The sequence below is a fragment of the Staurois parvus genome, unplaced genomic scaffold (assembly GCF_062004578.1).
Source record: "Staurois parvus isolate SC_StPar_1 unplaced genomic scaffold, SC_StPar_1.0 ptg000264l, whole genome shotgun sequence".
NCBI lineage: Eukaryota > Metazoa > Chordata > Amphibia > Anura > Ranidae > Staurois > Staurois parvus.
Genome location: NW_028318060.1, coordinates 12,137,289 through 12,151,826, shown reverse-complemented (window position 1 = coordinate 12,151,826; position 14,538 = coordinate 12,137,289). Strand labels below are relative to the sequence as shown.

Genomic DNA, 14,538 nt, shown 5'->3' with positions numbered 1-14,538 from the left:
CGTGCAGTAGTGCACATACCCGCACCAACGCAAAGGTTAACGTGCATTCCTGCACAAACAAGTACGGGCATGTGCAGTACTGGCAACTATGCCAGGTCTTCTCCACAGTACTTGCACATCTTTGTCCTGCTGTCTCAGCACATGCTCATGTTTGTTCTGAATAGTTCCCTGACAGCTGACATTCTGAAAAGTTTAGTTTCCCAACTGCCTTTCTAATCCACTGATTCGAATCAAGTATGTAGATCAGGGGTTTGACTTCACAGGCTAAAAATATTTTCCAGGTTAATGACTAAAAATATTGAAGCTGGATTCAGATTGATGGCCAGGAATCTGCCCTTTTTAAAATGAGCTCAGCAATGAAAGCCTACATACTTCTCTCATGGCATTTACTTTAAAATGAGCTTGTGAGTATAAAATTTAGAAGCTACTATTTATTACTTGATCTTATAAGTTCAACTTGCAAGTGTGTCATCCATCATCTGTCCTGATGATGATTCAGCTATGGTGATAATTGGTCCTTTCAACTGTCAGGGCTGATCTTTATATTATCACATTAAGAAAATGGAAGGAAGAGTTTAACCTTGCATGCACCGCTTTGCACCACCTTTTGTCACAAGCTGGAGTGTGGCAGGTCCCAATGAATTTACAAACAGATATCTTTCCTGAAGTCATTCTCAAGGAGATATCTATCTGATAGTTTCAGCAGTACAAGATATGAATGATAAATATAACATTTTAGTGACCCATATGAAGGTACCACCAAAAAATTATCATGCGGTGGACCAGCAGGAATCAGACAAGTTTCTAAGGGAGATATTTTGATATGAAAAAAAATGCAGAACTACTAAAGCAAAACAAACTGAAAATTATTCATAAATGTGAATATACTTTAACATGTGTACCATAACAATAAAAAAGGTAGCCTTAAAAGCCTGGGAATATTTGTGATTTAACTAAAAAACACAGCTGATTATGTCCTCGACTTGATTAAATAAATATTGTATGATTACTAAAGATAAACTTAGTAAGGAGTGGTGTGTTTAATATTTATGAGATTGATTCAATGCTTGCATTTATTTTTGTCTCAAATTTTTTAGAAGTGATTTATTGACATGGACAACTTAAATTACAGCGCGTCCATGAATGTATTTCTTCCCAGTGGATATGTGTGGTAAAGGCAGAAGGACAAAAATTAAAATTTGAACAGATGCTTAATTGTGTGTAAAAAAGAGAGATCCTTTTAGTTTCAATCGCAAATGCTTTATCTTTCACTGGTTTTTGTCTTGCCACTCTAATGGAATGACATTTGTAATAATAGGATATGAGCTCTTCTCTAATTTGCTTTTAAATTTTCCATCAAACTCATAGAATAAGCCAATATCAGAAATTACAAATTGGTCAGGTTTTAAACAGAAAGGTAAATACTGTAGACTAGAATATACACACTGCACATTTTTGTTAAAGAAGTCCAGTGCTTATGGAGAGTCAACTTCACGTCTAGTTTTCTCTAGTAGAAATTCTAGCCATGCACTTCCCTTGTCATATTTCATCATCCTAAACAAAGTGTTTGCACGTAGATATATGTGTGAAATCTCTGTAACCCAAACATAGGAAGATGGAGTGGGATGAATTATGTGGACATTTCAAAAGATAATTTCTTGATATTCTGTGAATACATTGTCATGCAAAATATGGATTTGTTTCTATAGTTTTAGGGCTGAGATCTGGTGGATCTATCACAGTCACACAAGCTCCCACATATTCTGGGGGTCATATTTAAATGGAACCGTACATACACTAATCTAAATGAAAGCATCACATTTATTTCATTTATTTATTTCTTTATTGATTTTTTTCATTACTTTTAACCAATTTAGGACCTCCCACAGTACATTTACTGCTACAGGGTAGCCTCTGTGTGCAGGATAATGTATATATACGTGATTCTGCATTTCCGGGTAGGGGGCGTGCACGCCCTACACGCGCTGCCGATCACAGCCAAGGTGTAGATCACCGCGTCCCGGCCGGTGATTAACCGCCTTTGCCCAGTGATTACCAGTGATCACCGGCAGGGAGGACGGCTGCATTGTTTACCAACAGCCCTCCTCCTTGTCAGTTTTGGCACACTGCTCTGGATGGCTGAGCAGAGCCATCCAGAGCAGTGTGCATACAGTGAAGCACACACCCCCGCCTCCTAGTAAAACACTCCCTACACACAGTTAACCATTTGATTACCCCTCATGTTAACCCTTTCCTCCGCAGTGCCATTAGTACAGTGTCAGTGCTTTTATTTAGCACTGATCACTGTATTGGTGTCACTGGAGATGTCAGGGACACAAAGTCAGTTTCTCCCAGTGTCAGAATGCCCATCACAGTCCTGCAGTCCCGCTATAAGTCACTGATCGCCTCCATAAGTTGCTGATCGCCGCCATTATTAGTATAAAAAAAAAATTACAGTATCTATACCGCCATTTGTAGACGCTATAACTTTCACATAAACCAATTAATTTACACGTATTGGGATTTTTTTTGCAAAGACATGTTGCAGAATAAATTTTTTTGCCTAAATTTATGACGAAATTTGATTTTTAAATTTTTTTACTGGACATGTTTAATAGCAAAAAGTCCAAAATATTGTTTTTTTCTCAAAATTGTCGGGCTTTTATTTATAGAGCAAAAAATAAAAAACGCACAGGCGATCAAATACCACCAAAAGAAAGCTCAATTCGTGGGAAAAAAAGGACATAATTTAATTTGGGTGCAGCGTTGCATGACCACGCAATTGTCAGTAAAGTAACGCAGTGCTGTAACACAAACCGCTTCTTTAACTGCTTCCTCACTGCCCTATAGCAGAAATACTGCTGCAGGGTGGCACGGGTGTGCAAAATCACATATATATACGTGATTTGCGCTCCCGTAGTTTTCACGCCCCTCCCAGATAGCATCAGATTGCCCATCAGTACACCAGTAATCACATTTAACCCCTTGATTGCCAGGAACACGTTCAAACACTATAAACCTCCATTGCTAGTATAGTGTCTGAACGGATCAATATCTTTGATCAGATCAGCACAATACCAGCATACAGATTAGTACAGTGTCCCCAAAAAGACAGCGTTAGCAGGATCAGCCTCTGCACCTGCCGGCACCTGCATTTAATCCCTATGCTTACCCCCCCCCTTCTTCCCAAGCAAGTGCAGTGCCAGTAGGTCACTGTCACTTGATACATTGCGCACAAAACCGCAATGTTCGCAGAATCAGGCCTGATCTCTGTTAGCACTTGCCAGTAAATTGCCAGTAAATTTTGATGACTCTCATATGCAGCAGAGTGCCAGTACTAGTGCCGCTCTACCATTTGGTGAACTTGCAAGAATCAGCGGCCTAGTACATCCTGGTCTTTCACATACCAGCACTGCAGTATCACTTGGTGACATGGCGAGTCCCATACGTGCAGTACAAGCTGGTGCGGTGGTGAGCACAAGTATTGTCCTGCAACCATCAAGAATTTTCACACAGGCCCTTTACAGGCTCTACGCCCATAGTATCCTTCTGGATGTGCTTCCAAATCCTGATTGGCAGCCTACAAATTCTGCAGCAACCATACTTCCCCCATTCACTGCCCAACCCGGAATTCAGGTGGAAACAGCAAATTTAACTATGCCCCTTGATTTTTTTAAGCTGTTTTTCATGGAAGATCTGTATGCATTGATTGTGGATCAAAGCAATTTATATGCACAACAATTTATCGCCGCCAACCCAACTTCAAACCTTGCCAGACCATTCGCATGGAAACCCATTACAGTTTCCGAATTTACATTTTTTTTGGCCTAACATTTAACATGGACATTACTAAAAAAAATGAATTGCAGTTGTATTGGTCCACAGACCCGATTCATCATATGCCCATGTTCTCTGCTGCCATGGCCAGGCATAGATATGAGAGTATAATGTGTTTTATGCATTTCAACGACAATACACTCTGTCATCCTCGGGGTGACCCTAAATTTGACCGCCTCCTCAAAATTTGGCTCCTCTTAAATCACCTTAACCAAAAATTTTCAGATGTTTATACTCCCCAGAAAAAATCTGCTTTGATGAGCCACTCAATAATTTTTCTGGCCGCTTTGCATTCAAACAATTTCTCCCCAGCAAGCGTGCCAGATATGGGGTCAAGATGTATAAGACCTGTGAGAGGGAATCAGGCTATACATTAAGTTTCGGATTTACGAGGGAAAAGATAGTCACGTGGAGCCGCCCCGGATGCCCAGACTACATGGGGAGTAGTGGCAAGATAGTTTGTGCTTGGTGTCATCCTTTTTCCATATGGATTACCACTTTTATGTGGACAATTTTTATTCAAGCGTGCCACTATTTAGACATTTGTACAATCTTGGAATTGGTGCATGTAGCACCATGCGACCTAATGTGTGCCCACCATTAGAAGTGGGAGGATGCAGGGCAGTATATTCTAATGGTGGGCATACCACACACTTTTTCTGGCAGAGATTTCTTCTCTTTTTTTCATTCAGCCCACAGGCTGCATACGAAAAAAAAGAACATAGCCTATATACCCAGCAAGGACCAGCGATGTACTGGTACAGCACTGGAATTTGAATGGTTATACCAGGATGATGCCTACAGCTGCAGGCATCATCCTGGTATTGTTTATTTCAGCCGGCGATCCATTTTCATGTAAAAGCAATCCTAGTGGCTAGTTAGCTGCAGGATTGCTTTTACAAGCAGCGGGAGACAATGCCCCCCCCCCTTCCCTTTCCATGGCCTTCTCGGGCAGTCCTGTGCCATCTGGGGAACCTGAGAATGCAGCTGGTGTTTCTGCCAGCTGACAATATTGCTGATTGGAGACCGGAATGGTGCCAATCATCTCTATAGTCTAAGAAATCGGAAGCTATGAGCATTTCATCACTTCAGTTTCGCAGGATATAAACAGCACCATTTGTAAATTGGGAAAGTATTTGATCACACTGATCTTGGTGAGATTAGATAATGTAAGGACAGAGGAGATATCTAGAATCTGATAGACCCCAGATTTCTCAAAAAAGAATATATGACAATGCCCATTGAAGTTATAGGGGATATTTGCATCCCCTGTGATAGCATTAAAAGTGATTTAAAAATGAAAGGGACAGTGTAAAAATAATTTAAAAATCAAAATAACGTAAAAAAAAAAGCACCCTCACCCCCCCCCCCCGTGCGCGCACACCTGCATATACAAGCGTTGACCCTGTTGCAGTATGTAAACAGCGGTTGCACCATCCATGTGAGGTATCGCTACGAACGTTAGATCAAGGGCAGTAATTTTAGCAGTAGATCCCCTCTGTAAATCTAAAGTGGTAGCTTGTAAAGGCTTTTAAAGCGTTGGCTGTGGATATTAAAGATGTATGCAGTTTGTCGCCATTGCACAGGGCATGCGCAGTTTTAAAGCATGTTATGTTTGGTATCTATTTACTCAGAATACCGTCATCTTTTATATTTTACTAAATAATTGGTAAATATATTGTGTTTTTGTGCATTAAAAGTCAAAAAAGTGTATTTTTTGCAAAAAATTAGCATTTGAAAAATCGCTGCGCGAGTACTATGTGACATGAAAAATTGCAGCACCCACCATTTTATTCACTAGGGTGTCTGCTTTAAAAAATATATATAATTCTTGGGGGTTCAAAGTAATTTCCTAGCAAAAAATATTTTTTTCATGTGAACAAAATGTGTCAGAAAAGGCTTGGTCTTTAGGAGGTTAGAAGAGTGAATGATGTGTGGCATAAACTTCTAATGTTGGGAATAAAATGCCCCCACCCCCAAAACAACCCCTTTTTGGAAATTAAACACCCCAAACTATTTGCTGAGAAACATGTTGAGTCAATAGAAGAATTCATTTTTTTACCACAAGTTTTTTGAAAATAAAAAAAAAATGTTTCTTTACACAAAATTGGCATTTAAATGATTTATTGCTCACACATGCCATGGGTATATGTGGATTTACTCCCCAAAATACATTCTGCTACTTCTCCCGAGTATGGGGGTACCACATGTGAGAGACTTTTTGGGAGTCTAGCCAAGTACAAAACCCCAAAATCTAATAAGAACCTTCAGGCTTTTAAAGGGCTTTATTTCCTCATTACACGTTCTGACTACATATCACAGTTTTGGAGACCCTGAAATGCCAGGATAGCACCAAACCCCCATCCCCCCCCCAAATGACCCCTTTTTGGAAAGTAGACACCCCAAGGAATTTGATAACAAAGCATGGTGAGTATTTTGCAGATCTCATTTGTTGCCACAAGTTTTTGTATAATGAAGAAAGAAAGCAAAAACATATTTTTTCTTTTCTTTTTTTATATCTCAAAACCTTGTGAGAAAAAATGAGATCTGCAAAATACTCACCATGCCTCTTTTTAAATTTCTTGTCAGTTAAACTAGTGCAGTGCTGTATAGCAAAAAAATGCGTAAATTGCAGTATCTATACCATTGTTTGTAGACGCTATAACTTTTACACAAAGCTATCAATATACACTTATTGGGATTTTTTTTTACCAAAAACATGTAGCAGAATACATTTCAGCCTAAATCTATGACTAACGTTGAGTTTACTATATATTTTTTATAGCTGAAAGTAAAAAATATTGTTTTTCTTCCGAATTTTTGGTCTTTTTTTGTTTATAGCACGAAAAATAAAAAGCGCACAGGTGATCAAATACCACCAAAAGAATACTCTATTTGTGTGAAAAAAGGACATAAATTTTGTTTGGGTACAGCATTGCATGACCTTGCAATTATCAGTTGCAATGCTGAATAGCAAAAAGAAGCCTGGTCATTAAGGCAATTGGTCAAAAGATCAGGAAATATATCTACCGGTATATTAGGATAAGACTTCAATCTCGAGTGCTGTGTGGTTTTACAGTGTAATGTTCTCACAGTTGTACAAGCACTCACAAATTTTACAATAAAGACAAGCTAAAGCTGATAGAATAGTTTTTGATAAATGGTGAGAAATGGAACACCTGTCCTTATTATCATGGTAAGACTAAATCACTTTAAAAAGGTGATTATGACTATGTTGTAGATTTAATTAAAAATTCAATGGAAGTCATGCTGAAAGCTTTTTTGATTTTCATTTATTTTTCCCAGTGTATAATAATACAATCAACACACAACTAAGAATAATGATAATTAAAGTGTACAACAAATGTTTTAACATTATTTTATTATTACAGGTATAGATCATTCGGATGATTTAAAGGAACATTTTTCATCTACTGAAGCAATAACCATAGGAACTGTTAAAACATTACCTGCTTATTTAGATTCAGATATGTCAGTGTCCACTGCCCAGGAGATGGAATCAGTTATTTTGACTGTTGCACCATCTGAACTTCCCACTGGCTATGAATCAATTAGTTCCATCACTGGTCCAGCAGTTATAGAAACACTTGAAGTAACTACACCAAAGAAATTTGAAGTAACTAGTTTGGAGGCAATAGAAGTAGGCGCAGAAACAACTCATGAAATTATAGCACAATCTGAATACACAACACCAGAAATAATTAAAGTACTTGCAGACAGTACTGTAGAAGAAGCAGCAATTGCCAAAGACATAACAACAGAATCTATAGAAGTGACCAAAGATATTACAACAAAAGCTATGGAAGTACTTATAGACACTTCTACAGAAGTAACTGCAGAACTTGAAAATGCTACCCCAGAAGGAGTTGTAGAACTTGAACAAACTACTCCAGAAATCATTACATTCTTCGACCAAATGACACCAACCTCTTCAATTTCCTTATCAACAGATCAATCAGTAGTAACGGAGATCTCTCATGAATATGAAGAGAAGAGCATCTCTACTACCCTGGAAGATACTACTTTAACAGCTACTACTATGATAGAAGAATCGAGTTTTACAGGAACCTATAAAGAGGAAGCTTCCACAGTCTCAGGAATTGGAGCACAGGATATAGACACAGGTATACTGAGCACAAGTATCCTGAGCACATATAAAGAGGAAGCGTCCACAGTCTCAGGAATTGGAGCACAGGATATGGACACAGATATAATGAGCACAAGTATACTGAGCACATACAAAGAGGTAGCTTCCACAGTCTCTGGAATTGGAGCACAGGATATGGACACAGATATATTGAGCACAAGTATACTGAGCACATACAAAGAGGTAGCTTCAACAGTCTCAGGAATTGGAGCACAGGATATGGACACAGGTATACTTAGCACAAGTATACTGAGCACATATAAAGAGGATGCTTCCACCATCCCAGAAACTGGATCACAGGATATGGACACAGATATAATGAGCACAAGTATACTGAGCACATATAAAGAGGAAGCTTCCACAGTCTCAGGAATTGGAACACAAGATATGGCCCCAGGTTTACTGAGCACAGAGGTAGAAGAAAGTAAAATTTCAACTGCAAGTCCAGATATTCCCCCAAATTACACAGCAGCCTCCTCCTCCCTGGACCAGTTAACGTCTACCTCAGAAATTTCTGCTATTAGAGGAAAAGAGCTTGTTGTGTTCTTCAGCCTTAGGGTGACTAATATGCCATTTTCTGAAGACCTGTTCAATAAAAGTTCCCCAGAATACAAAACACTTGAACATCAGTTCCTGCATCTGGTGGGTAAATATTTATTATTGAAATCAAAACTGTATTCTTATACTATCAATGTTTTACTCAGGGTAACAAAGTAATACTCACTGATAGTTCATATTCTTCAGGGCTGGTGATGTTAATAAGACATCCATTACTTTTCTGTTTGTCTGCTTCTTCAGAGTATTAAAACATCACTGTTTGTTTCAGAAAGTTTTTCTTCAATTTTTCAATATAATAAAAAGAAGATAGTGACAACAGGTTTTAACAGTTCAGAAACACAATAGGGTTTACAGCAGTAATGTGTGGAAAAAGTTGGGAAAAAAACATTTATTACATCATGTAATCTTAAAGGAGATTTAATACTGTATAACCTGAGGAACGTAGGGTGACCAATCTAAGAAGTATGTGATATACTGAGACACCTGAAAGAAGCTACCTCTGAGTGTGTCAGATTAAGTATCCTAATGTAAGGTCTCTGGCAATCACTGCTATTGCTCCAACCTATGCTTCATAAAAGTTATATCACAATGCGATGAGCGTCAGCAGCATCCAGTTGGGGCTTTGCCTCTAGCGGATTCAGCATCTGCCTAATGTGACCAGTTTAAAAGAAATGGAGGAAACGAAAAATGAAAGGTAGATCATAAAAGAAGAAAGTAGAAAAAGAACAACAAAAGAAAGGGAAGAGATGACAAAAATTAGGGGGGATAACAGAGAAAAAAGGGAGAGAGAGCGAGATCATAAGGGCAGGGGGGATTAAAACATCACTTTTATTTTTATTAGTTTAAGCTTCTCATTATCTTCAGTAAAGTCCATATTTCTGCAAGTGTTTGTGTGTGTTTTTCCTTTTTTATTGACACCGCATACTGTTTAGAGAGAGATACCAGCTTCCCACATACATTCAAAAACAAACATTGCTGCGCTATACCTTTAAAATAATAAAACATACATAACACCCTTAAGCACAAAAAATGTGTATGTAAGTCCAACACATACAATATAATTGTGATCCAGTGATATGAATGCTTCTTCAAGATCCCTTGTGACTCCACCACCAATATATAAAATGACAGCCTTTACCAGATGAACAGACCTCAAAGTTTCAGAGGTCAGTTCACACATAATGCAAATGTTGTGGGATGATTGAGAATCACAGGGCACACCAGTAGAGATCAAAGGAATTCAGCTGCAGCCAGTACCTCCACTCAGCATGTGTCAGTATTACTTACACCAAAGAGAACAAATAACAAGCTTCATAGTGTAAAACTATTTTAACATTTTATTAGCAACAAAGTGAGGTACTCACATTAAGTATATGAGCAAAACAAACAATCCAGACACTGCTCAATCCAAAAGCATGATGACGTTAGCATAGGCTCCACTCCAACATGCTTTGTCCCAGAAGACATTCTCAAGGGAGCCAGTCCCTTGAGAATGTCTTTTGGGATGAAACATGTTGGGTTGATTTAGGATAACTTAGACTTTGCTGCAATTACAGAGGCATGGTTCAGAGATTCTAAGGACTGGGAAAAACCTATACCAGGCTACTCACTATACAGGAACAGAGAAAGAAAGAGGAGAAGTGAAGTTACCATTTATGTGAAAAATAGGAAAAAGCTAACATTAATTAAAAAACAAAAATTAAATATTTCAGACTTACTGAGTCAATTTGCAAACCAGAGAGGGATTACGATAACCTGTTGATTGACAGGATAACTCAAATGACAATGAAGTGAGAAGTGTTTAGTATTGGTGACTTTGACAAGTTGAACAATAACTGCAATTTTAAAACAGTGCTTACAAGCAGGAGCAGAAATATGTTGAGGCATTGAAAAGGGTTTAGTAAATAGTCCAGACAGAGATCTTTTTCTAGACCTGGTACCTTAAAGTAGGGATTCATTGGAAGTTGAGATGGGGTCTAGTGATCATCAATGTCTTTGGTTTGATATTTGAATAAAACCTTAAAAATCATATGCGAAGACAAATGTTTTAGATTCCCAACAACATACAAATTGGTGATTTAAAAAAAGTTAAAAGGCTGTAATAAAATTGCAGAAGTTTTCAATCAGTGGGAACTATCACCCTGGAGGCACCTGGGGTATATGTCAGGCAAATTAGTAAGAGAAAATGGAAGAAAAAACAATATGGTTCATGACAGAGATAAGAGATAATCAGCATATAGGACATACAAGAAAACTGAAAGTAACTGATAGTGAGGTGCATCAAAATAGATAAAAGGAGGCCAAACACATTATCAGTTCTGCTAAAGCATAGGAGGAAGAAATGGTTAAATTTGTGAAGAAAGGAGACAAAATCATCTGCTCTCTCCTCCCTTCACAGACCCTTAGTATTAGAATGACATTATTGAGCAATGCAATGGAGCAGCTGTGTGTCTGCATTTCCCAGAGTCCAGAGAGAGAGAGTTTTGTAGTAAACATTTTTCTTTAATTAAAGGATATTGCTGCTTACCAGTTCTTAGATCTAGCAGCTGCATTCATTTTTACTTTTCATGCTAAGAAAGACCATTTTTAGCAAGCATAGAAAATACCTGTTCATTTTGCCAGGATTGCAGTGTCTCTCCATCCCCATGTTATGAAGATGAAGAGAGGAAGATTGAAGTCCAGCCAGGGTGACAAACATGGCTCCCTCAAAAGGCACAGTAGAGTAAGTGAGCATTGCCACCCTAAGATAGTAAGTGTGTTATGCACAGCAGTAGCAGGTAAAAATAAAGAGAACAAACACTACATATAAGAACTGCTAGGCCCCAATATATTACATTTTTGTTTTTAGGCTTGGGATAGGCTTCAAAATTAAGGCATTAACCATAACCAATGGCTGAGAATCAGTAAACTAGAGAAATGTACATAATTAAATTTAATTTTATCTCATTTGAAATTTACAGTAAATACACAAATACAGTATATTGGTATTAAAAGAATAAAGCAGCTCAAAAATATCTAACTGATACTGACTAACAAAAGCAATAATTGTCAAGTGTAAACAAACAACTCTTTGTGTTAATATAATACACGTGTTTCTTACAGCTGCTCCCGTATCTGCAGTCCAATCTCACTGGGTTTAAAAACCTTGAAATTCTCAACTTCAAGAAAGGGAGCGTGATTGTGAACAGCAAACTGAAATTTGCTAAACCATTGCCCTATAATGTTACCAAGGCTGTCCATTGTATTTTGGAAGAGTTTTGCAATCATGCAGCACAACGACTCAATTTGCAGATAGACAGTTATTCTCTGGACATTGAACAAGGTAAGAAATCAATACAAGAAAATAGCATGTTTGAAATATTTCCAATTAAGATAACAACTGGTTGCATTTTGTTGCAAAGAACATACTAGTACAATGTGAAATATCTCACGTGTGGCATAAAGAAAGATCAGGAACATTCTGCTCTTTAGTGCCATGCAATTCAACACTGAATGATCCAACACAGCATGCAGTTCCACCCCAGGGGGGTTTAGGCAGTTCTACTTCTACATCCCAGGACCCTTTCCTCTATGTCACTAATATTACAAAGCACCTTTGGCACCAGGAGAAGAGGAAAACATTTGTCTGACAACAGTTCTAGACAACACTACACAAGACTCTTTAAAAATGATTTATAAAGGTCTTTTATCATTCATATTATTTATTATTTACAAAGCTAAACTCAGAAAATAAAAAAATACCCTTGCAGTGGAGCTCATTTTTGTTTGAGGCACCAGCAAAAAGCATGTTTACTTACCTTATTCCTTGCTCCTGCAGGGTCTTGCTACCATATGACTGAATCCAACAGCTTCTCTTTGGCGCTCTGACAGCCAGTCACAGCTGTGAGGTCACCACTTACAATGCAGGACCATCAGTCCCTCATTCTAAGTGAGGACACCAAGGGTGTGGGGGATTTACTAAAACTGGAGAGTGCAAAATCTGGTGCAGCTGTGCATAGAAACCAATCAGCTTCTAGAGTTTGTCAAAGCTTAAATGAACAAGTTAGAACCTGATTGGCTACCTACCATGTACAGCTGAACCAGATTCTGAGTGTTCCAGTTTTAGTAAATTTCCCCCCAAGAGTCCTTCCACAAGCCAAAGCTTTAGAGAAACAAAAAAACTGAATTTCGGCTGCATGGGAAGCGAGGGATAAGGTAAGCAAAAATGCTTTCCACTAGTACCATAGGCAAAATCCCTAGCAACGAGAGAGAGCCTCACTGCAAGAGTAGTCTTTTTCAAATTCCTGTTCACCTTCATGGATTGCTTCTTGAAATGTAAAACTGAACAAATATTAACATTATTATTATAATATACTGTACAGTATGTAGTTTTTGTACTGTCCATTTCTGGCAGCATCCCTATAAAAAAAATGTCACTCTCAAAAAACACTAACATACCTTAGAGCACTGAATGTTTACTGCCCCCACAATGACTACAGGGGTAGTGGCACATTAGCACTGAGATGCTAAAATCTAAAAACACAAGGGACTGGGACACAGGTTGCAATGATAGTGGAGATTAAGTTGAGTAGTGGTGGGGGATTATGATGCTGGTGGTTGATTTTGAGTTGCAGGACTGGGGTTGGGGAGTTGGGATGTTTGCAGTTGATACAATGCTGCTTGACCAGGGTGGGGTATTATAATGCTAGTTACAAAGGTCTGTTTGTCAAACTGGTGATGGGTGGTTATGCTGCTGGTGGTTGATTTTAGGTTGCTGGACAGGGGCTGGGGGTATTAAGATGTCTGTGGTGGATAAAAGGGTTCTGGACCAAGGGTGGGGGATTATAATGCTGGTTGAGGAAATTAGGCTGTTGGACTGGTGGTGGGAGATTATGTGGAGTTTGGTTTTAGATTGCTGAACTGGGGCTGGGGGGGTTGTGATGCTTGTAGTGGATACAAGAATACTGGATACTGAATGGAGAGTTCTGATGCTGACAAAGTAGATTAGGCTGTTGGACTGGGAGTAGGGGGTCATGAGGGTGGTGATAGAGATTAGGCTGCTGGACTAGTGGTGGGGGGTTCTGATGCTGGTGGCACACATTAGTCTGCTCCACTGAATTGGAGGGTTAAAATACTGGTGGTGGAGATTGGACTGCAGGAATATAAGTGGGAGCAAGAGTTAAAATGCTGGCGGTGGAGCTAGGCTGCTGTACTAGGGGTGAAGGGTTATAGTGCTGATGGTGGATATTAGACTGATGGGCTGGTGTTGGGGGTTATGATGCTAGTAGCAGTAGTTAGGGACTATAAGGGATTCTTTTTAGATTGGAAGCGCTAACGAACAGGTCCCTCTGATTCCTCCTTTATTGAATTGTATTGTAACTGTACTGTCTGCCCTCGTTGCACAAACTGTTAGCACTATATACATCTTGTATAATAATATTAAGGCTAAGCAAGTGGTAAGAGGATCATGTAGCTGATGTTGTAGTGACAGTTGCTGGTGGTGGAATTATCATGCTGGTTGTGGATATTATACTGAGGGACTGCTATTGAAGATAGTATAGTGATAGATTAGTAATCGGAAGATGCCCTCAAAAAATAATTAGTTGCCTTCCAATTCAGTTCAGGTTTGTGACTGTGAATCAATACAGATCAGTTCATATGTAAAATTGTCTGACTGTGAATGTTTACTCTCCTTCACCCTTTCTGTCTTGATTTACTGATTTTGACAGACAGGCATGTCATGAAAGTATTTGTCATGTGAAAACAATACATAGAGGCTGAAATGTATTTTACCATGTAACCATGCTTATTATACCATGTGCACATTTAGGCTCCAACAGCAAATTGCCACAAAAGCACTGTCGGTACACACTTCTAAAATCCCTGTAGAGTGAGATTATTTCCCCAGTGACTAGTTATTTGGCAATCTATTACTATGCACAAACTGCTCTTCTAGTCAACCTCACACAGAGCAATATGGTTGTGTAGCTACATAA

The 14,538-nt window shown here is 38.7% G+C and overlaps 1 protein-coding gene across 1 annotated transcript in view; it reads left to right on the top strand.

Annotated features, from left to right (window-relative positions):
• Window positions 1-14,538, top strand: part of IMPG1 (interphotoreceptor matrix proteoglycan 1) — a 229,709-nt gene that overhangs the window by 163,128 nt on the left and 52,043 nt on the right. Inside the window, exons 13-14 of the mRNA XM_089681308.1 lie at window positions 7,230-8,647; window positions 11,666-11,885. Of these exons, the coding sequence (XP_089537434.1) occupies window positions 7,230-8,647; window positions 11,666-11,885 (1,638 nt within the window). The remainder of the gene's footprint in view (window positions 1-7,229; window positions 8,648-11,665; window positions 11,886-14,538) is intronic.